This window comes from Podarcis raffonei, chromosome 3, assembly GCF_027172205.1.
Source record: "Podarcis raffonei isolate rPodRaf1 chromosome 3, rPodRaf1.pri, whole genome shotgun sequence".
Classification (NCBI taxonomy): domain Eukaryota; kingdom Metazoa; phylum Chordata; class Lepidosauria; order Squamata; family Lacertidae; genus Podarcis; species Podarcis raffonei.
The window spans coordinates 12,475,934-12,499,479 of record NC_070604.1 but is presented as its reverse complement, the minus strand read 5'-3'; the positions used below and the strand labels follow the sequence as shown (position 1 = coordinate 12,499,479).

Below are 23,546 nucleotides of genomic sequence, written 5' to 3'. Positions count from 1 at the left end.
GAGAGTCCCATGGATTGCAAGAAGATCAAACCTATCCATTCTGAAAGAAATCAGCCCTGAGTGCTCACTGGAAGGACAGATCCTGAAGCTGAGGCTCCAATACTTTGGCCACCTCATGAGAAGAGAAGACTCCCTGGAAAAGACCCTGATATTGGGAAAGATAGAGGGTAGAAGGAGAAGGGGATGACAGAGGACGAGATGGTTGGATAGTGTTCTCGAAGCTACCAGCATGAGTTTGACCAAACTGCGGGAGGCAGTGGAAGACAGAAGTGCCTGGCATGCTCTGGTCCATGGAGTCACAAAGAGTCGGACACGACTAAACGACTAAACAACAACAACAAGTGTTGATCCAAATGAGACCCAGCATAAACAGGGATAAACCCTCTGTTCATGTGCAGAATTTCATTTTTCCAGCTCACTTAGTTTCTTACAGATGCTATTTGCATGGATGCACTTCCACTGTTCCTGTAGCAACAAAATGGACTGCAGTCATTGAGAGCTTAAGCCACATTAGATCGATTAGTCTTTAAAGTACTGATGGAGAAAATAATGATTTCATATAACTATCATTTTGACGATTCCATTTTCTTTGGAGTCTATGGCTTAGCTAAACTGAAAAGTCCTGTGCCTGCATTTTACACTATAGAACTAGTTGCTTTCAGGTACCGCATGTAGCAAATCTTCATTCCATAACACTGAAAAGAATCAACTTGTTAGAATCCATGGTGACCATTGCATTCATGAAAAGAAAATCAGCTGGCATAGCAGTTGTGATTCATCTTGAATTGTTTTGTAGATAGATGAAATAGGATATTGGGAGACATTTAATGAATAGGAAAATTAGTCAAAAGTTTTATTTTTAAAAATTGAGAAATGATTATATGTAATCACACGACATAATGATCTGGAGAGCTAAATAGTTTTGATTGGTTCAGGATGATGACACTGGGTTGCAACTGCTAAGATTGCTGTAATCTTTTGACTGCTAAATAGAAATCATGTGTGTGATCTGGGAATGTATAAGAAACATTGCTTTGGATGTGGTTCTTTGCAGCTGCCTCCTTATTTATGAGAAATTGCTATTTCACTTGGAACATGCATCCTTGTCTGTTGAGGTTTCTGAGTCTTAGGAACCCCTTTTCAATTCCCCCAACAGTACCACAAGACTCTTTGCTGTTTTCCCACTACAACAAACTTTCAAAGTTCAAAGTCTCCTGGTATGCCCCACAGAGAAACTTACGGTCTTCAAATAAAAACATCTTGAAGGTCCCAGGCCACAGAGAAGTTAGGCTGGCCTCAACTAGAGCCAGGGCTTTTTCGGCTGTGGCTCCGACCTGGTGGAACACTCTGTCACAAGAGACTAGGGCCCTGCGGGACTTGACATCTTTCCGCAGGGCCTGCAAGACAGAGCTGTTCCACCAGGCCTTTGGCCAGGGCACAGCCTGACTCCCTCCCTCGGCAATCTTCGCGGAGCTCTGGCCCAATGGTGGCCAGTGGCTTGAATTTAATTAATTTTATAATGAATGATTTTAGAGTGTTGTTTGTGTTGTACCTTTGTACTGTTTTATTGTTGTTAGCCGCCCTGAGCCCGGCTTCGGCTGGGGAGGGCAGGATATAAATAAAATTTATTATTATTATTATTATTATTATTATTATTATTATTATTATTACCTCTGTTGAAAAGATTGTGATGGATATTTATTCTCTTTTTCTGCCACAGTTCACGTTTCCCACAGTGACTATGCCACCCCCTCCTATGTGAACCCAGCATTTGGTTGTTTTCAAATTATTAAGATGAATGTATCTATTCCTTAATATGAAAAACAAACTCAGTTCGTGAACAGAGAGTGCGTCTGCTTTATTACTCTGGGACATCAGTTGTTCGGGGATTTAACCCATTTCTGGCATGGTAAACCCTCCACTGTGGTTGCTAGTCAGTCCTGAGAATTTTCCAGCCCTATCTCTTCTCAGTAGCTATGGGGTGGGAATTGGGGCAATAATACAAAAAAACATTTTATGACAAAATCCAGAGAGGGGAAATGTCTTAGCACTCCTCCCGAGCCAAGAGATTTTATTTATAGTCCATTTTTCTTCCAAAGAGCTTGAGGTGACACACACAGAATCTTGAGTCTGTGGGAGGACTGGTTGTTGACAGGCAGATCAGGAATCCTTCACTTAAAAGTGAAGTTATATCTTAACCTTAATTATATCTTATTTAGAAAGACTGACTTATGCCCTCAAACACATGTTACTAAAATCCATTAATTTCAGCTCTGGTCCAAGATTGTCAAATTTAGGGATTTAACTGATAAAAGAACAAGCATCAAATTCCTTTGTTCAAGCTTAACCAAAATAAGGAATAAAAAATAATGCCGAAGCAATGATTCTTCAACATCAACTTTGTTGGACTGGTCATGTTGTGCAGATGCCTGATTATTGTCTTCCAAAGCAACTACAGTGGTACCTCAGGTTAAGTACTTAATTCGTTCTGGAGGTCTGTTCTTAACCTGAAACTGTTCTTAACCTGAAGCACCACTTTAGCTAATGGGGCTTCCTGCTGCCGCCGCGCCACCGGAGCATGATTTCTGTTCTCATCCTGAAGCAAAGTTCTTAACCTAAGGTAACATTTCTGGGTTAGCAGACTCTGTAACCTGAAGCGTATGTAACCTGAAGCGTATGTAACCCGAGGTACCACTGTACTCTATTATGAACTTAAAGATGGAAAGTGTAATGCTGGTGGTCAACAAAAGAGGTTTAAAGACTCAAGGCAAATCTAAAAAAATGTAGTATAAACACCGAAAACTGGGAAACACTAGTTTGCGAGCGCTCCAATTGGAGAACAGCTTGTACCAAAGGTATCATGGGCTTTGAGAGCCAGTGTGGTGTAGTGGTTAAGAGCGGTAGTCACGTAATCTGGGGAACCGGGTTCGCGTCTCCGCTCCTCCACATGCAGCTGCTGGGTGACCTTGGGCCAGTCACACTTCTTTGAAGTCTCTCAGCCCCACTCACCTCACAGAGTGTTTGTTGTGGGGGAGGAAGGGAAAGGAGATTGTTAGCCGCTTTGAGACTCCTGAAGGGGAGTGAAAGGCGGGATATCAAATCCAAACTCTTCTTCTTCTTCTTCTTCTTGAAGACCCTCAAACTCAGGACGAAAGGGAGAAACGTGCTAAGAGGCAGACATGCTTGGCAAACCCTCACCATGATCAACTCCTGCCCGGAAGCCTATGGCTCCACTGTAGAAGGATGTGTGGATCCAGAATTGACCTCCACAGTCACTTACAGACTCACTTTTAAAACCGTGTTCATGGAAGACAATCTTACTCGGATACAAGTGATCGCCAAAGAAGAAGACGGAGGAGGAATAAAAAAATAAAAGTCCACAAAGAGGCATTTAAAAGGCCTTGGACAGTCCATGGATGTGCTATTGTCAGTTGCCCAACAGCAACTGTACTGAGGAAAGTTAAGTGCATTATATATTGTTGAATAGGGTTAACCCCTTTGTATCAGGAGGTTAGGCGCGACAGCAACATTAGTTTGATAGAGGTAAAAATCCTTGACATTTTGATCCAAGGGTTACTTTGAAATGGTGCAGTTACACACATAGATAAGGGGAGGAAGTATCTAGGTCATCTGGAAAATAGACAGAGAATTCTACTATAAAAGGTAAAGGGACCCCTGACCATTAGGTCCAGTCGTGACCGACTCTGGGGTTGTGGCGCTCATCTCACTTTATTGGCCTAGGGAGCTGGCATACAGCTTCCGGGTCATGTGGCCAGCATGACTAAGCCGCTTCTAGCAAACCAGAGCAACATACGGAAATGCCATTTACCTTCCCGCCAGAGTGGTACTTGCACTTTGAGGTGCTTTCGAACTGCTAGGTTGGCAGGAGCAGGGACCGAGCAACAGGAGCTCACCCCGTCACGGGGATTCGAACCACCAACCTTCTGATAGGCAAGTCCTGGGCTCTGTGGTTTAACCCACAGTGCCATCCACTTCCCTAATTCTACTATACCAAGGTGCAAAAACAATTGCTAAGACCAGGAATCAGCAACCATAATTTTAAACCCCTTTTATGTTGCTTTTCATACAAGCAGTCAGCAAATGCTGGGCCTAAAAGGAGACCGTGGGCATCTTATTGGGTGATTATTAACATTCAATGTATGATTCAAGCAGTTGTGGCTATATAGAAGCAACATCAGTTTCTGTGATCTTCATGGATGCTTTCAAGCCTCTAAAATCATGGAAGCAGCTATAAGCTGAGTGTCCAACCCCAACATTACTTTTAAGTATGTGAGAAGAATCCCTAGGACAACTTGCTTAAGCTAGAAACGTGACGGTCAAATCTGGTGCAACTATCAAATGTTTTATTTTAAATTAAAATAATTTTAAAGTAAAACAATATACTGCCTATTATTAATAATTAAGGCAGTTTACAGCAATAATAAATGCAACAGAAGCAGCAGCAACAACTACAGCGGTACCTCGGGTTACCTACGCTTCAGGTTACATACGCTTCAGGTTACAGACTCTGCTAACCCAGAAATAGTGCTTCAGGTTAAGAACTTTGCTTCAGGTTAAGAACAGAAATTGTGCTCCGGCGGCGCGGCAGGAGCAGGAGGCCCCATTAGCTAAAGTGGTGCTTCAGGTTAAGAACAGTTTCAGGTTAAGAACGGACCTCCGGAACGAATTAAGTACTTAACCCGAGGTACCACTGTATCTAAAATGAAACAAGTCATACTAACCCAAAATCCTGAGCGAAGAAATAGGTTTTCAATAAGTACCAGAAACAAATGATCTTGGTGTCTGATTTCTTAGCAGTTTTGCAAGCCATGCCTTGCTGTGTTTGTCTATAGAGTACCACACTGAAAACTGTTGAAAGAATATTATTTGGGAGATAAACTCTTTTTTAAAAAGTCCAGCGTGATGTTTCTGAGAGTTCTATCTAACTAACTCATACTGAAAGCAATCTAACAACATAGTTATGACTAACTTAGGTGACTGATGTCTGTGGTTTTGAGCATGACTTACTTGGATTTTTTTTTTTAATGTGGAAATTAAAAGTTTTTTGTGTTATTGGATGTGATGGTTACATCTGAACATTGAAAGGGCATCATGCAGACTGCAAGGGAAATTTTAGGACACAGAAGGGGTAAGACATTCACGGTTAGGTGAATTATTTTTAACAGATTTTGCAAGGTTAAATGAAACCACATAGGACTTAGACATAATCCCTCACAAATACTTAAAGCTATGTTAATCTCTTTCCAAGTAGTGCCTGATCTGCTTTCCCAAACTGTGACTTTCACCAGGACCCTTAAAATCAAACATTTATTTCCTCTGTAACATTTAAGCCAATTACGTTATCGATCACTTTATTTTATGCATAAAATTATATGCATATATTGGTCTCTGTCCAATAATCCCCAATTATTTTAGGCCTGACTTCCTCCACAAATCCTTACTTTGTATTTCGTTAGCAATTTAAAACGTTTCCCACACTATCATTTGCTCCCCCCCCCCATCTTCACATCCCCCCCTAAAAAAACAAATCTTCGGTATTCTAGTCTTAAACTAGTTGCATTCCAAGATTAATGTGGATTCAAAAATTGAGGGACAACTAAGACATGCTTTTAATTGCTTATTGGCTCAAGTCACAGAGACATTCTCTGGATCAGGATCATGACAAGAGGGGAAAGTTATTTTTTAAAAAATGCTTTAAAAAACCCCCTTTTGATTCAGTTGCCCTCTTGCTGTGGTTCTTTGCCCTTAAAGCAGCAGTGGGAAATCTCCAAACAACTTCAGCCCATCAGGTCTATGAATCTGGCCCACCAGCCCAATTTGAGCAAAGCACACCCACCTGACATGAGGCACAAAAAAATCTGTTTTCTCTCATCTAAGCACTTAGTTTGATGATTGGAGATTTGGGGTCTCTTTTCTACCTTAGTGCTTAAGCACCACAACACTAACACTGGAGGCTGGTATCTCCCCGCTCAAACCTAGATAGCATCTTAAAAAGTAGAGACATCACCTTGCCAACAAAGGTCCGTATAGTTATAAGCTATGGTTTTCCCAGTAGTGATGTATGGAAGTGAAAGCTGGACCATAAAGAAGGATGATCGCCGAATAATTGATGCTTTTGAATTATGGTGCTGAAGGAGACTCTTGAGAGTCCCATGGACTGCAAGAAGATCAAACCTCTCCATTCTTGAGGAAATTAGCCCTGAGTGCTCACTGGAAGAACAGATCCTGAAGCTGAGACTCCAAGACTTTGGCCACCTCATGAGAAGAGAAGACTCCCTGGAAAAGACCCTGATGTTGGGAAAGATGGAGGGCACAAGGAGAAGGGGACGACAGAGGACGAGATGGTTGGACAGTGTTCTCGAAGCTACCAACATGAATTTGACAAAACTGTGGGAGGCAGTGGAAGACAGGAATGCCTGGTGTGCTCTGGTCCGTGGGGTCACGAAGAGTCGGACACGACTAAATGACTAAACAACAATCTCCCTGCTCTTTGATACAGGCTTGTCTCCAGTCTTAGTGCTGTGGTGCCACAGTGCTAAGGCTGGAGGCAAGAGATACATTGCATTATACTGTCAAAGAGCCTTACTTTCTATTGTGCATACGAAAGTGCTAAGTGAAATTATGAAGTTTGGAGCAGGATGTCATTGTGTGGTTGACGGCACCGAGGCACTTCCGCCAAATCCCGCTGTGGTTTCCTCTGACTCATCTCCTGCATTGCTAGCGCTAACCTAGATATCTCATTATTTGCAGGCACTGAGGATACGTAATGACAACCACAGCTGATTTCTAGGCCTGCGGTGTTCTTATCTAGTTGTCTGTGCCTTGAGCTTCAGGTTGTTTGGATCTTGAAATCATCAGGTGCACATATACTGATAATCAGCAAAGGAACGACAAGTTTTGGAGAAGCCTTTCAGGCACATTCAAAGTTCAGAGAGAGACATAAATTGAAGTACAGAACACATTCCTTTTATAAGTGAGATCCTTACTCTAAATGACTACATGAATGGGGAGGAAGGAGTGTGGGAGGCCACACTATTTTACTATATACACAAAGCATGTGTTCAACCACCAAATCACACACAGACAAACACACACACACACAGTTTCAAAGTTTGTTCATAAAGCTATTGTACTACCAATCTTACTGTATGCTTGTGAAACATGGACCACTTATAAACGACATCTCCAACTCCTCAAAAAATTCCATCAATGGTGTCTCTGAAAAATTTTACACATCACTTGGGAAAACAGGCAAACTAATGCCTGTGTACTGGAAGAAGCAATGATCACCAGTGTCAAAGCAATGATTCTTCAACATCAACGTCGTTGGACTTGTCATGTTGTGTGGATGTCTGATTATCGTATTCCAAAGCAACTACAGTGGTACCTCAGGTTAACTACTTAATTCGTTCTGGAGGTCCATACTTAACCTGAAATTGTTCTTGTGGCAAATCTTTAAAAATGTAGTATACCGGTAAACACAGACGACTGGGAAACACTGGCTTGTAAGCGCTCCAGTTGGAGAACAGCCTTTACCAAAGGTGTCATGGACTCTGAAGATGCTCAAACTCAGGATGAAAGGGAGAAATGTGCTAAGAGGCAGGCACACTTGGCAAACCCTTACCATGACCAACTCCAACCCAGAAACCTATGTCCCCACTGTGGAAGGGCGTGTGGATCCAGAATTGGCCTCCACAGTCACTTACGGACACACTGTTAAAACTGTGTTTATGGAAGACAATCTTACTTGGCTACCAGTGATGGCCAAAGAAGAGAGATAGAGAGTAGTAGTAGTAGTAATAATAATAATAATAATAATAATAATAATAATAATAATAATTTATTATATGTACCCCGCCCATCTGGCTGGATGGCCACTCTGGGCGGCTTCCAACAAAGATTAAAATATATATTCAACCACTGAACAATAACTCCACTCATATAAAGCCTAACTCAGTTTATTTTTGTCAGCCTAATTCAGCTGGAGGCTGTATGTACGTGGGAAGCAGGCATTCGTGTGATCAAACGTAGCCACAGGCAAATAGGTGCCAAATACATTTCTCCAGGAGCTGCATAGGTGTAGCCCTTTTTCTTTTTTTAAAAAAAGCCAAAATCTCACTGGAAGGTTTGGAGCAGTGTGTGCATGCATGCACAACACGGAAGATGATGTTAAGGAATTCAGTCCTAATAATGCAAATTATGCAGATCCATCCTTCGGAGAGAGCAGATACTTTTCAAAGCTTAGTGAAGCAGGGCTGGATTCTGAAAAATCTGGTCCAGCATAAAGTGATGACAGAAGGAAATCTATTCCTGCATTGCTAATTCACTGCATTTCCTCACTGCTGCCTGAAAACTGGAGACCCCGGGCACTTCCTGCATGATGTGCAATAATAATGTGTGTGCTTCGGTCCCACTTGCAAATAATATGCAACTTGCAACTGTTCTCCCTTCCCTGAGTAAATTTGGCTGTTGGGGGTGGGGATTAACCCCCCCTGTTGTAAACCCCCCCCCATTTTCTGGTTTAATCTACAGTTAACTGTAATGGATCTAAGGGTACTGCCCATTAAACTGTACAGTGGTACCTCGGGTAGTATTTAATTTGTTCTGGAGGTCTGTTCTTAACCTGAAACTGTTCTTAACCTGAAGCACCACTTTAGCTAATGGGGCCTCCTGCTGCCGCCGTGCCGCCGGAGCAAGATTTCTGTTCTTATCCTGAAGCACTATTTCTGGGTTAGTGGAGTCTGTAACCTGAAGCGTATGTAACCCGATATATGTACATAGATATATGTACAGGAGAGACATTGCAAGGGCAGTTTCAGGTGCATAAGGAGTATTAGAAAAGGAATCTGTTAATGGACATCATGTTTTTCCACACAAGAGCCCCTTTTGGAGTGGCAAATGAATTAAGAGATTCAAAGATACAGCAGGCGTTGTCTTCAATAGACACCTGGCATATGATCCAATTGGCCTTGGAATGAGGGGGTGAGAATGGGGCTTCCCAGGAACCGATCTTTGCCTGGTGTGGTTGGCTGATCATCTAATATGTGGGAAATTTGATGTTGTTGAAATAGTAGAGAAGAGGAGGGCAGACAGACAAAGACACACACAGAGCGAGCATAGATAAATGAAAACAGAACCCATTATGTTTGTTTTAAAAAGGGTGGGCGCTGTGGGTTAAACCACAGAGCCTAGGACTTGCCGATCAGAAGGTCGGTGGTTCGAATCCCCACGGCGGGGTGAGCGCCTGTTGCTCAGTCCCTGCTCCTGCCAACCTAGCAGTTCGAAAGCACGTCAAAGTGCAAGTAGATAAATAGGTACCGCTCTGGCAGGAAGGTAAATGGCGTTTTCGTGCGCTGCTCTGGTTCTCGGCTTAGTCATGCTGGCCACATGACCCGGAAGCTCCCTCGGCCAATAAAGTGAGATGAGCGCCCCAACCCCAGAGTCGGCCACAACTGGACCTAATGGTCAGGGGTCCCTTTACCTTTTTTAACTAACTAACTAACTAACTAACTAACTAACTAACTAACTAACTAGGTGTCTAACTGTTGGATATGCAACAGGGATAATGCTTCTCTAAAACATGTTTTTTCATTGTCCTATATTGAAAGATTTTTGGCAGAAGGTAACTGAAACCATCAACAGATCTGTATGGAACAACCTTACATTTACAGAGCAAAATATCCTCTTGAATTACATGCCCAGCACATGAAACCTTACAAAAGGACAAGACAAGTGGACTCTCCATGCCCTAACCACAGGAAAAAGACTGATACTGATGAATCGGAAAAATAAAAATGTGTCTCCCTTCTATAATTGGATGGAAGACTCGTACAAACTCACAATATATGAACAACTTGCATATAAACGCCAGACTTGCCGTGGACAAATTTGGAATCCATTCTTACAAATACTGTAATAGGTTAAGATCTGGTGAAGTACAATAACAACCTTGTAAAAGAGAGGAGGGAATGAAAACAGGCTTGCATCAAAGTCTAATCAAAAGTCTACGCTAGGGAGGTGATGGATATGGTATTCTCAGCCGTCATCATTGTGACTGTAGAGTTCAGCCTAGAAGAGGTATTCTGGATATTGAATAGAGGGTTGTTTGAAAGAGAAATCTAGCAATCCAGTACTCTTACACACACTTTTAGATTCACAAATAGAATCTAGAATACTCTGACTTTTTTTGTAGCTCCATCCTAATGGGAGAAGTTACCCTGGAAACTGACTTAGACAGCCCAATTTCCTTCTGAACAGAACTCCTATTATTAGCACTAATACAGCTATGGAATAAAAGTCTATGAAAATCCTACACACAGAATCCCTGCCTTTTGCAACAATAAAATCAAGATTAACTTCTTCTGCCTAATACTAAGAAATCTTTAAGGCTCAGTTTTGATGAAATGGAGAATCTTTATTGTACTTGAATACAAGAGAGAAAGAGAGCGCTCACAAATGAGTTTAGCAGTACCTTGAAGATAGTTACAGTCGGTGGTTTTGCTTTTTAAAATCTTTATTATATACAGAGTATGTACATGCCTCCATTGTAGGTCATAATATTTTTTTTCAATTTGTACTTCTACAAAATGGATATTGCTGCCTCTATACATGTGCAATTCTAAATAAGCCCTGAGTAAATCTTAAAGCTCATTGAAATAGTCTAAATTCTTATTCTTGCAACTAAGGATCAGTCAATGATAGCGTTATACCTTTATGGGGGAAAATAAGTTTAAAAAGTAAGATTCCATGCTGCATTTCTTTTATGCCTAGCCGTGAGCACAATATGATACATAATATACAGTAACAATCCATATAATTAGAAAATGTGAAAAGAAGCTGACCTCATTCCCCCCTCCCAAAAAAGCTGTTGCTTCCTTTCCTTTTGAATTAATGGCAAATGATTCACTCAAAATCTCAAGTCTTCGGATTACAATGATGTCCAGTTCTCGGTAGATTATATTTTGTAAACATTCAAATTTAAGGTAATATGCGGAAGAAAATGCTATGATCAAATAGATAAAGTGCAGTTCTTGAGATAAACAAGGCATCATGCCAGTATTTTTTTAAAGCGGAACAGGAAACCTGCTTAAGATATAAATAAGCTTGTCTGCCTGCTGAAAACATAATCAAAATAACTTGGAAACAGTAATGGAAGGCTGTATCTCTCTGTATTGCAGAGAACATGTGCAAAGACCTTTGGCCGTCAAGTGGTCTCAACCGTGTGTGAAACTTGCATTGTTTCTCAGACCAATGTAAAGTAGAAAACTTCTAAAGTAGAACCCAGAACTAGGCAGAAGAACCATTAAAAATGCTGTTTTCAACAGTTAATCGTTTGGGTGGAAATTTTCCAGGAATGGCAACCCAATTTTGTTGCTGAGTTCATGAAGCAGCAAGGAAGACAAGATAAAGTGTATTCTTCGGCTGGGAAGTGAGGCTCCCAATGGTTAACTTGTGCCATGGCTGCTGTAGTCAAAAACACCTTTTTTGAAGAACGAAGAAAACTCACAGATAGCATGTTTTGAAAGGGCCAGACCCTCTTTGTTTACATGCAGTGGTGATGATGGAGAGTTGAGCATCACAGCAAAGAAATTTCTGAGGTATTCCTGTGGAGGGAGAGAAAAACAGAATCACAACTGTTATGCAGTGAATACTGCACTTAGAGAAGCATTATAAGAGAAGAAGCCTTTATAAATCACTAGAAAATTAAGAATCATACCAACTGAAATACAAAACCTTTAAAACTATTCATCTTGACTAAAATCTTAAACATTGATTAAAAATCTATCTTCCTTCTAAACATTTCCCAATTTTCTACTAACAAATGTATTATTGCATGTTATATGTCCAACTAACAGACCACTGAAATCAATGGACTCCTATCCACCGATATAAATGGGTCTTCTCTTCAATCCTTTATCAATGTGTTCTGCTCATTGTTTATTATTTTAAATATAACAATACAATAACTCATACTCCAAAACATGTGGCCCAGAATTAGTGAAATATTTTCCTTTCCCAACATTTTTCTCTTCCCCATAAAACTGGAACCCCTTCAAATATATTTCCAGTGTCCCAGAATCCCAACCTCTAGATACTCAAATCACATAAGACTAACTAAATTAACAAAAACAGAGGGGGAATAGGGGAATATATATTTTCAGAGTGTCTCTGACAGTTGTCTTGGGTAATCACACACCTTTGACAAGAGGTGGAGGAAGTTGTGCCAGATATGTTCAAACTTATTAAGATTCTCTCTTTCAAAATAAGCTGCTTTCTCATTGTCTGCATGACTCAAGAAGTTGCGAGACCTGTTATCTCTAGCTGGTCTCCTTTGGGCCCTCCATTTGTGAAAGATCATTGTCTTGGCAATCACTACTGCCCTTTGAAAATGCATTGTTCGATTCTTGCTTAGGCCTCCTCTTCTGCTTGGTTAACCATATAAATCACTAAATAGAATCTTAGTAAATACTTATTGTCCACTATATAGATGAATTTTATCAAGTACATTGGGTGTAATATGGTTTAATATTTGGAATGCCCAACCTGCCTTTCCCCTTAGAAATCCTTTGATTAACTCTTCTTTTTTTTTTGCTATTTTCACCAAAAAATGTACATGAAAGAAGTGTTTGCCACTTTGTCAAAACAACATTCTGAGCCATAAAATGAGATTTTTCATGTTTTATTTTAATAGCGCCATCTGTATTCATCTGTACTGTATTCTTTATCTTCTGAGGTAAATATAGCTTTGTCAACTTTAAAACTACATTTACCTCAGAAGATAAAGAATACAGTAAAAATGAATACAGTATTGAAAAGTCACAATGTTTGAGTTTTGTGAGGTATATAAAGATGCAAAATATCTAACAATGTGAAGTACACGAAGGTTTGCAGTACTTCTTAACAGTGTTAGAAACTCAGATATAAATGGCTCATTAAACAATTACAGTCAACGAAACAGAACACCTAGTTGCCATTTTAGGGCTGGATGGCTTGAAAGTCACTATTTTTCAATATGACTTTTCAGTTCTTGAATTTTGTTCTGATTGTGAAGATAAAACAACATGGATAGAATTCTGATGGATGTGTTGTTAGTGTGTGAAAACAGTCAAGATACGAGGATGGTGGAGATATCAGGCACTATCCTGGCGCCCAGGCATCTTCATTTTGTCTTGTGGCTGATTGCCAGGTGCAAAATGTGCAAATTTTGAACACTGTTTCTTAAAAGAAATTGATGTAAAAGTTGCATTCAGGGTTTTTTTTTTATTGGTAGAATGCATTTTTTATGTCTATTATCTATCAGTTACCTATTTTCCAACTTTACAATATCCTGTGGATTTTGTACACTTCAAAATTTTCTAGTATCTTTATGGTGATCCCACTAAAAAACCCCCCAAAACACCACATCTAGTCTGGCCCTATGATAATGTCCTGCATTTCTCTTCCAGTGCTTCAAGCTTGGGTTACAAGTGCTTGGGAAATATCAGTAAATGACCAGCAATTCCATGAGTTCAGCTTTTGCAATATCAAGACCTGTTCTCTCTTTATTATAGCTAAATTTAGAAGAAGTTCGGACATTTTTTCATCTCTCATCATTGCCCTCTTGATATGGGTAGCTTTGAGCACTGTAGGTGTGATGGGATGATGAGCTGCTTGTGCATAAAGTCCTAGTCCCTCAGAGTTTGGCTAAGTCCACAAACCTCTGTCTGTGACGGAGCTCCTTAAGCATGGCTCAGTCAGTCGCTTGTAGAATCGGACAGTGGGCATTTACGGAACTTCTTCCAGCATAAAAGTTCCTTAACGGAAACGCGTCTTCTGGACTCTCGGCGTGACAGTTTCCGGCGAGGAGTGGGTGTCCCTATGGGAGGTCCTGAAACCTCCCCACTATTTTCGCTGGAAGTGTCTCTGAGCCCTCCCTCCGACTCACTTTCCCTTGGAACTCCTCCTCTCCCCCTGCTGGTTCCCTCCTCAGCTGATAAGTCTCTCTCAGGCTCTGTGAGCCCTTTCACCTCCTGTTTCTCCGATGGCAGTTCCCTGACATCCACCTCCCCTCCAGGGCCCCCTTCACCACCTCCCCTCCCCTCCTCTGCGGGAGGCGAGGGAGCAAAACCCCTGAAAGAACCTCCCTCATCTTCCGAAGTTTCGAACACTTCCCTCCACCGGTTGCTGTTTCCGGTTTCTAAGTACTCCTCCTCATCGGAGTCTATTCCTTCTTCCAACTCCGATTCCCTGAATCCTTCCAGTTCCTCCTCCTCGTCGGTGGTGCCAAAGTACTCCCTCCGGAACCTCGCTACTGACTGAGGTTTCCTGGGGAACCTTTGGTGGAACGTTTCGATCAAGATCTCGTCATTGACCTCCTCTGCCGTCACCCAGGCGTTTTCCGACTCCGGTTCCCCTTCCCACGCGACCAAATACTCCACCTGATTACCCTTCCACCTGGAGTCGATGATCTCCGCCACATGGTTGCTGCTTTCCCTTTCTTCTAAGACTGGCCCCCGTGTGGAGACCCCTTCACCTTCCCCCCTATACGGTGACAGTAATGACCTGTGGAATACTGGGTGCAGTTTCATGTGGTTCGGTAACCGGAGTCTGAAAGCCACTGGGTTGACCTGTTGAATGACCTCAAATGGTCCCAATCTTTTGGGTCTCAATTTCTTGCAACCCCCCTTGAACGGCAACCCTTGGGTTGACAGCCACACCTGACTCCCCACCCTAATCGTTTCACCTTCCCTTCTGCTCTTGTCTGCCTGCCTCTTATATTCTTCTTTGGCCCTTTCTAAGTTGAGTTGGAGTTGACTATGGATCGCTTCCATTTCTTCTACAAAATGTTCGGCGGCCGGGACACTCCATCTCTCCCCTCCTCCCCCTGGAAACGCCCTGGGGTGGCACCCATAATTAGCCAAAAAGGGGCTCATCCCGGTGGACACATTCTCCGCATTATTGTAGGCAAATTCCGCTAGCGCCAACTTTTCGACCCAATCGTTCTCTCTGTCATTGACATAACACCTCAGGTATTGTTGGAGGATACCGTTTGCTCTCTCCGCCTGCCCATTGGTCTCAGGGTGCCTGGCAGTCGAAAAATTGACCTCTACGTGCAGTAAGCTCATAAGTTTCCTCCCGAACCTGGACGTGAACTGTTTCCCTCTGTCGGAGACCACCCTCAAAGGGGCGCCATGCAGCCTAAAAATATGTTCTACAAACAATTTCGCTGTCTCTTCCGCCGTGACTGCATGTGAGCAAGCTACAAAGTGGCCCATCTTAGTTAACAGGTCTACTACGACCAGTATGGCGGTTTTCCCCTGGGATTTCGGCAGATCAGTCATAAAATCTATCGACACCGCCTCCCACGGTCGTTCTGGTGTGGGTAACGGTTCTAATAACCCCGCCGGCGCCCGCCTTTCTCCTTTGGCTCTCTGGCATTGGTCACACCCTCTTACATACTCCCGTACATCCTCCCTCACCTTGGGCCACCAAAATTCCCTGGTCACCAACCACATGGTCTTGTGTTGCCCAAAATGCCCCGCTGTGGGGTTGTCGTGCAGCTGTTTGAGTACTCTCCCCCTCAATTCCCCTTCGGGTATATATAGTGCCCCTTTGTAATACAATACCCCGTTTCTTTCTTCAAAACCTCCGGGGTCTTCTCCCTCTCTCCTTAAACCTCTGAGCTTATTCTGGGCGTATTCATCATTCACCGTTCCCTCTACCAGTTCCCTTTGCCCCACCCAGGCCGCCCCACACACCCAGCGGTCCTCTGGGATGATATGTCTTTCTTCAGGTGCTCCCTCCCCCTCCAAATATTCAGGTTTGCGTGAGAGAGCGTCCGCTCTGACGTTTTCTGGACCTGGCACATAGCAAATTTCAAAATGGAATTTGGAGAACTCCTGGGCCCACCTCACTTGTTGTTGGTTGAGCACTCGTGCCGTTCTCCAATACTCCAAATTCTTGTGGTCCGTACACACTTGCACCTTATGTTGTGCACCAATTAGTAAGTGTCTCCATCTCCGGAACGCTTCGTGAATGGCGAGTAGTTCTCGGTCATATACGGTGTAGTTCCTCTCGGATTTGTTTAGCTTACGCGAGAAGAAGGCACACGGTCTCCACTCCGACTTATTCTTCCCCGGCTGAAGAAGCACCGCCCCCACCGCCCGGTCTGATGCATCAGTTTCCACTCTCATTGGATTTTGTAAATCCACATGCAGGAGCTGTTCTTCCGAAGCGAATGCCCTTTTCAATTCCTCAAATGCTTGCTCCGCCTCCGCCGTCCAAACAAATTTCTTCTTGCTGCTGAGACAGTCCGTGATGGGAGCCGTTAAGTGGGCAAAGTTCTTGATGAACTTACGGTAAAAGTTCCCAAACCCTAAGAATCTTTGCACATCTTTTTTCGTTTTCGGTGTCTTCCATTCCAGCACCGCCTGGACCTTGCCTGGATCCATGGCTAATCCCTTGTCTGACAAGCGGTACCCCAGGAATTCCACCTCCTTGGTGTGAAACTGACACTTCTCCAATTTCACCCACAGCTGGTTTGCTTGCAGTTGGCTCAGCACTTCCCTGACATCCTTTACATGCTGCTCCTCATTCTCTGAATATATTACCACGTCATCTAGGAAGGCCACGCAATTCTTGTAGAGCAGAGGTCCCAGGATGTGGTTCATGAACGATTGAAAACATGCTGAGCCTGATTGTAATCCGAAGGGCATAACTAAATATTCAAAAGCCCCCAAAGGGGTGAACATGGTGGTTTTCCATTCATCCCCTTTCCTTATCCGTATCAGGTTGTATGCCCCTCTCAGGTCCAGTTTAGTCAATATCTTTCCCTTCCTCACCCTGGTCAAAATGTCATCAATTCTGGGCATGGGGAAAGCCACTGGTTCTGACACTGCATTTAGGGCCCTAAAGTCCACTACAAGTCTCGGTTTATCCGTGTTTTTTTTGTCCACAAAAAACACTGGGCTGCCCCCCACCGCTCTGGACTCTCTGATGAAGCCTCTCTTCAGGTTTTTATCAATAAACTCCCTTAACTCCTGCATTTCCCTGTCTGACATGGCGTACAGCTTGCCCACTGGGAGCTGGGCCCCAGGGACTAGATTGATTTGGCAGTCAAAGGCTCTATGCGGTGGTAGTTTATCTGCTTCCCTTTCGCTGAAGACCTTGCTCAGGTCAGCGTATTGTTTGGGCACTTTCCCTTTGTCCGTTACTTCTGTCCCTGCTAGAAAGGCTTTTGCCCCTTCCGGCGCCTTTCCCTCCTTGCAGTGTTCCAGGCAATGTGCTGACCCAAAGGAGACCACTCTCTGATGCCAGCCCACTAGCGGATCATGCAACGCTAGCCAGCTCATTCCCAAAATAATGGGAGCCCCTCCCAAGGTGGCCACATTGAACGCTATCCTTTCGGTGTGCCTGGCAACCCTCATAACCATTGGGACGGTCTGTAGGCTAACTTCTCCTCCCAACAGCTCCCTCCCATCGATCGTGGTCACCTGCAGGGGGTTACTTAAAGGGAATATCTGTATCTGGTGTTCAGCTGCAAACTCCTTACTCATAAAATTACAGGAGCTGCCTGAGTCCAATAGCGCCTTTGTCTTTAGTGGGTGTCCGTTTGCCAGCTCTAGCAACACCTCTATCACTAGGGCTGGTCTTGGAGGTTCCGGCGTGGGCACTTTTACTGCTCCTTGGCCTGGCTGCTGTGCCCTGACGGTGGCAGCCAGGCGTTGGCTTTTACTTGCTCCTGGACTCCCTCCTCCTTTCCCCCAACAGCTCCCGCCATCCCTTGCCATTCCTTTCTTTGCGGGCAGACTCTGGCAAAGTGACCTGGCTGCTGGCAGAGATAACATTTCTTGGTGCTCTTCCCCTCCTTCTTCCGCCCTTCACTGGGATTTGAAACTGTGCGCGCGCGCGCTGTTTCAATTTCCATCGGCTCTCCTGGCGGGAAATTTGGCTCCGGAATCTCTGGAATGCGGAAATCCCTCCAACGCTCTCCTTTCCCTTCCCGCTTCTCCAAGGCTCTCGCCTCCTGGCGCGCTCCAATGGTCAGCGCTGATTTGGTCAGCTGGTCCATAGACTCCGCCCTGGGCGCCCGGGAAAGTTCGTCTTTCACCGCCGAAGAAAGCCCCTCTTCGAAAAGCATTTGAATGGGTTCCGCCGATAGGTCCCACCCCAATTTATGTATCAGCATGGTAAACTCAGTCCAGTACTCACGAACCGATCGGCTCCCCTGTTTACAAGCCATCAACTGTCTGCGCACCACTCCCTGCTCAATCTCGCTGGAAAACATCAAATCCATGGCGCGAAAAAACTTCCTCGTGTCCTTCAGCATTTCATTATTCCCTGCCATCAGGGGTCTAACCCAGTCTCTCACCCCCCCTTCGAGATGGCCAACCACAAACGCCACTCGCGATTCCTTGTCGGGAAAGTCGTCAAACTGCAGCTCGAGAGCATACTGCATCTCTGTCCTAAAGGCTTGATAGTTCCTGGGGTCCCCCCCAAACTTCTGCACCAATCCTGGCATCTTTCTTGCTAGTGGGGCGCCTTTTGCCTTTTCTGCATCCTGCGCCCTCCTTTCCTCTAGCCTCGCCGTTTGCAGCGCTAGCTGGACCTCCAACACCCGGTACCTTTCTTCCAGGCTTGGACCCTCTCCAGCTCCTCCTGCTCCTCCAGTTCCGGCTGGGTTGCTCATGATGCCTCTCTGCACAAGCTGCTTTCAGGGACTGTCCGATTGCTGTGATGGGATGATGAGCTGCTTGTGCATAAAGTCCTAGTCCCTCAGAGTTTGGCTAAGTCCACAAACCTCTGTCTGTGACGGAGCTCCTTAAGCATGGCTCAGTCAGTCGCTTGTAGAATCGGACAGTGGGCGTTTACGGAACTTCTTCCAGCATAAAAGTTCCTTAACGGAAACGCGTCTTCTGGACTCTCGGCGTGACAGTTTCCGGCGAGGAGTGGGTGTCCCTATGGGAGGTCCTGAAACCTCCCCACTATTTTCGCTGGAAGTGTCTCTGAGCCCTCCCTCCGACTCACTTTCCCTTGGAACTCCTCCTCTCCCCCTGCTGGTTCCCTCCTCAGCTGATAAGTCTCTCTCAGCCTCTGTGAGCCCTTTCACCTCCTGTTTCTCCGATGGCAGTTCCCTGACAGTAGGAATCCAGTAACTCTAACATTTGAAGAGGGAATTTGAAAATCTGCCCTACAGAAAGATACAGAGACTCCAGATACGTGGGCATTTTACTATGGGTAGATTATAGAGGATATACCAGAAAGTACAGATGTGCCTATTATTTGTGCATTTGCTCCCTGATACTTTTTGTGGAGTCCCGAATAGTGTGTAAATTTCACTATAAATAATACCTTAAGAATTGCAAGTGACCAACTGTCATGGCATGAGGAGAATTTATGCAAAACGTATCTCAAACTCCTGGTGAAAACAATGTAATATCTGAGTGGAAAACGAAAGCATGTGAAATGCCCAAATGCACATAAAACGTATGATGGAGAGTAAATGAAGAGGTGAAATGTAAGCAGTGGTGATGGAAATATTATGTACAGTAAAAAGGATCAGGCTTGCTCGGTTAACAGACTGGATAATAACAGCCTTGCTGTATCCCAGTGACACTGCACACTGTAATTGTGGACTCAGGGGAGAAAATAATCTATTTACTAAAGTATCCTTTGAAAAATGCACAGTTCAGAGAGTTACATGGAGCATCAAATTTATTTTGAGCAGCTTTCCCCAATAAAGTAGAAATTTCATCTTCAGGTGAAGTTTTTCCATGTAAACATGACTGACGTGTCTAAATACTGCTAGAGTTCTCAGAGGTTTATTACGCAAATACTTCAAAATGTTAAGCAAAGCGAAAAGCTATTTTATTGGTCTTTTTTTTTTACTGACTGTACTAACCTCCATACCAACGTTTTGCTTTGAGATGCACAACAAAATCCCTGTAAAATGAATGTCAACAGACAAAACAGTCATTTAAATCAGTGAACAGATGTGTCAGCCTGAGTTATGACTAGTTCGCAGAGCAAGGTCTCCTCTGTTTCATGCTCATTCCCTCTATAAGACAACAAAAACACAAATGTTGGATGCAGCAGCTGAGCAGCGGGCATTTCAAAAATGGGTACAGCTGGGTAGAGAGTGAAAGTGGCTAAACTGCAATAACAGTTTGATTTATTTATTATTTATTTAAAGGATTTTTATCCCGCCCTCCTCGCAAGAAGCATTATAAACAACTTAGGAAAATGCACCAATGTCTTACTCAGAAGATGTATTTACAACACCAACGTTTTAAATATTATAGACCGGTGTTTTGTCTCAATTTTCTTTGGATATATACTACTACCTATTTTTAGGGGGGGGGCCCTATGTTCTGAAGGGATGGCATAGCTGGTTGAGCATGAGACGGTTAATGTGAGAGTCATGGGTTCAAACACCATTTTTGGGGAAAGGGGTTGGACAACAACTATGATGATGATTATTATGATTATACCTCGGGTTATGAACTTAATTTGTTCTGGAGGTCTGTTCTTAACCTGAACCTGTTCTTAACCTGAGGTACCACTTTAGCTAATGGGACCTCCCGCTGCCGCCACGCAGCCGCTGCACGATTTCTGTTCTCATCCTGAGGTAGTTTTTTACCCGAGGTACTATTTCTGGGTTAGCGGAGTCTGTAACCCAAAGTGTTTGTAACCCAAGGTGTTTGTAACCCGAGATTGTTGTTCTTTAGTCGTTTAGTCGTGTCCGACTCTTTGTGACCCCATGGACCAGAGCACGTCAGGCACTCCTGTCTTCCACTGCCTCCCGCAGTTTGGTCAAACTCATGCTGGTAGCTTCGAGAACACTATCCACCCATTTCGTCCTCTGTCGTCCCCTTCTCCTTGTGCCCTCCATCTTTCCCAACATCAGGGTCTTTTCCAGGGAGTCTTCTCTTCTCATTAGGTGGCCAAAGTATTGGAGCCTCAGCTTCACAATCTGTCCTTCCAGTGAGCACTCAGGGCTGATTTCCTTAAGAATGGAGAGGTTTGATCTTCTTGCAGTCCATGGGACTCTCAAGAGTCTCCTCGAGGTAAAGGTAAAGGTACCCCTGCCCGTACGGGCCAGCCGTGTCCGACTCTAGGGTTGTGCGCCCATCTCACTTAAGAGGCCAGGGGCCAGCGCTGTCCGGAGACACTTCCGGGTCACGTGGCCAGCGTGACGAAGCTGCTCTGGCGAGCCGGCACCAGCGCAGCACACGGAAACGCCGTTTACCTTCCCGCTATAAAGCGGTACCTATTTATCTACTTGCACTTAGGGGTGCTTTCGAACTGCTAGGTGGGCAGGAGCTGGTACCGAAAGACGGGAGCTCACCCCGCCACGGGGATTCGAACCGCCAACCATGCGATCAGCAAGCCCTAGGCGCTGAGGTTTTACCCACAGCACCACCTGCGTCCCCCTCCTCGAGGTACCACTGTATTATTATACCCTGCCAATCTGGCTGGGTTTCCCCAGCCACTCTGGGCGGCTTACAATACATCAAAAATGGTAAAACATTAGATATTAAAATTTTCCCAATACAGGGGACCCCCGTGGTCTCTTCCAACTCTACAATTCTTTGAAAAGATCCATATTGCCTTGGAATGAGGATGGATTTATCAGGTTAATCAATAAATGAATTAGGGATGCCTATAGCTGGATGTTCTTCAATTCCTCTGACATGCAACGTCAGCTTTGCTAGTTTTTCCTCGCTGCCTCTTTTGTTTTATGGCAACTTTTCTTTTTATAGCGTTCTATCCACTTACAAAGACGGTTGACAATCTACAAAGAGGTTGTAGCGCCAAACGTGGACTTGTTTCAAACTTTTATTTGAGGCTCAAAGCTGCTGCTGCTGCTGCACAGAGCGTCTGACCCAACATTTGAAAAGGTGACAGCAGCACTGCCCTTTTGGTTTGTCCCACATAATTATGCCCTTTAGACAGCCAAACCAGATCCATACGGTGTGAGCTATGCTTAGTTCAAAGCTTTAACCTTCCAATTCAAACACCCCTGAGAGGAAGAGAAAAGAAGCACGAGTAAGCCTGCGAAAACTCAGACCTGCTTCTTTATTGACTGGGCTGAGCAACTTTGCTCAAGCGTTAATTAAGGCAAGAGTGATATTGTAGCCATTTAAAAACCTTATTGGAAGCTATTTTAATAGACCTGTACTCTTTAACTCTAGCCTGGTGTTCATGTGATAGGCAATATTTCAGCAGAGAGATGTCATTCTAACGTTTTCTGCACCATCTCACATCGTAGGGGCTTGGGTCGCATAAATTCTGGTTTAATTTAAAGTTATCAAAATTATAAAAAAATTTAATGGCTTTGGGCAATTCAAAGAGGAGCCGTAATTGCTCTTCTGGTTGTGACATATTAACAGGGAACGTAGCTCACTTGCACTGTTCTCATAATCTATTGCAAATCTTTGAAGTCAACAGCACAGTTTAACTAAAAGTTTTCTTTTTTTAAATCATGATTTCCAATATCTGCACTGTTTTAAACCTTACGTGGTACAAAGTACTCTGAAGAAAAGGAAAGTTGGGTTTGCAACTGACAAAACCAGCTCTCTGAGGTTGGATTAATTTTCTGCCTCCAGTTCACAAAAAGCATCAAAGAATAATGAAAGGAGGTGGGGAAATTGAGGGTTTGGATAGATTTTACAAACACAACATGCATGTGAACATATGAAGCATATGAAAATGAACGTGTGAAAAAAACGGAGAACTCTTTGTCCTATATCTCTAGCTGGTTAAGAACCAATGTTTTGAAGTATTTACAACATGAGCAATACATTGAAAAGCTCTAGATTTAAATCGAGGTATAGTATGCATGCCTGCCAATAAGAAGAATCAGAATACTAATTACAGTCGTACCTTGGAAGTTGAACAGAATCCGTTCCGGAAGTCCATTCAACTTCCAAAATGTTTGGAAACCAAAGCGCAGCATCTGATTGGCTGCAGGAAGCTCCTGCAGCCAACTGGAAGCCGCGGAAGCACCGTCGGATGTTCGGGTTCCAAAGAACATTTGCAAACCAGAATACTCACATCCGGGTTTGCAGCATTCGGGAGCCAAAATGTTCGACTTGCAAGGCATTCAGGATCCAAGGTACGACTGTATTATTTCTACAGTACTTTTAAGTCTGCATTTCTACCAACGGTTGTTCTGAACTGGAGAGAAGCCATTGTCTGTAACAGCATAGCTGAGAGTTTGCTTTTTCACACCCAGGTAAAACGTAGCATTATAATCTGCAGGTGTTTCTTGCACCGATCTTTGCTTTAGTGAGTTTCCCAGTGCACCTCACATTATGTTGAGCCTTACGAAACCGACTAAATGTCCAAGCAAGTAAAGTTCAAGCTGCAATAATTATCTACAATAACGCTTCCTACTACACCCATATATAATATATAACATTAAATTCATTCAGAATCCCTAGAATTTAATATTCGTTACAGCACACACAAGCAATAAAGCTTATGTTCTTTGCCACAGATGAAAACAGCAGCAACACTATTTAAACTGTTGGGGGAACCTAGAA

The 23,546-nt window shown here is 43.7% G+C and overlaps 1 protein-coding gene across 4 annotated transcripts in view; it reads right to left on the bottom strand.

Annotated features, from left to right (window-relative positions):
• Window positions 1–10,414: 10,414 nt before the first annotated feature.
• The window catches only part of KIF16B (kinesin family member 16B), a 114,155-nt gene continuing 101,023 nt past the window's right edge, over window positions 10,415–23,546 (bottom strand). For all 4 annotated transcript variants that reach the window (XM_053380581.1, XM_053380582.1, XM_053380584.1 and 1 more), the window contains one exon: window positions 10,415–11,624. In XM_053380581.1, the coding sequence (XP_053236556.1) occupies window positions 11,524–11,624 (101 nt within the window). In that variant the 3' untranslated portion in view covers window positions 10,415–11,523. The remainder of the gene's footprint in view (window positions 11,625–23,546) is intronic.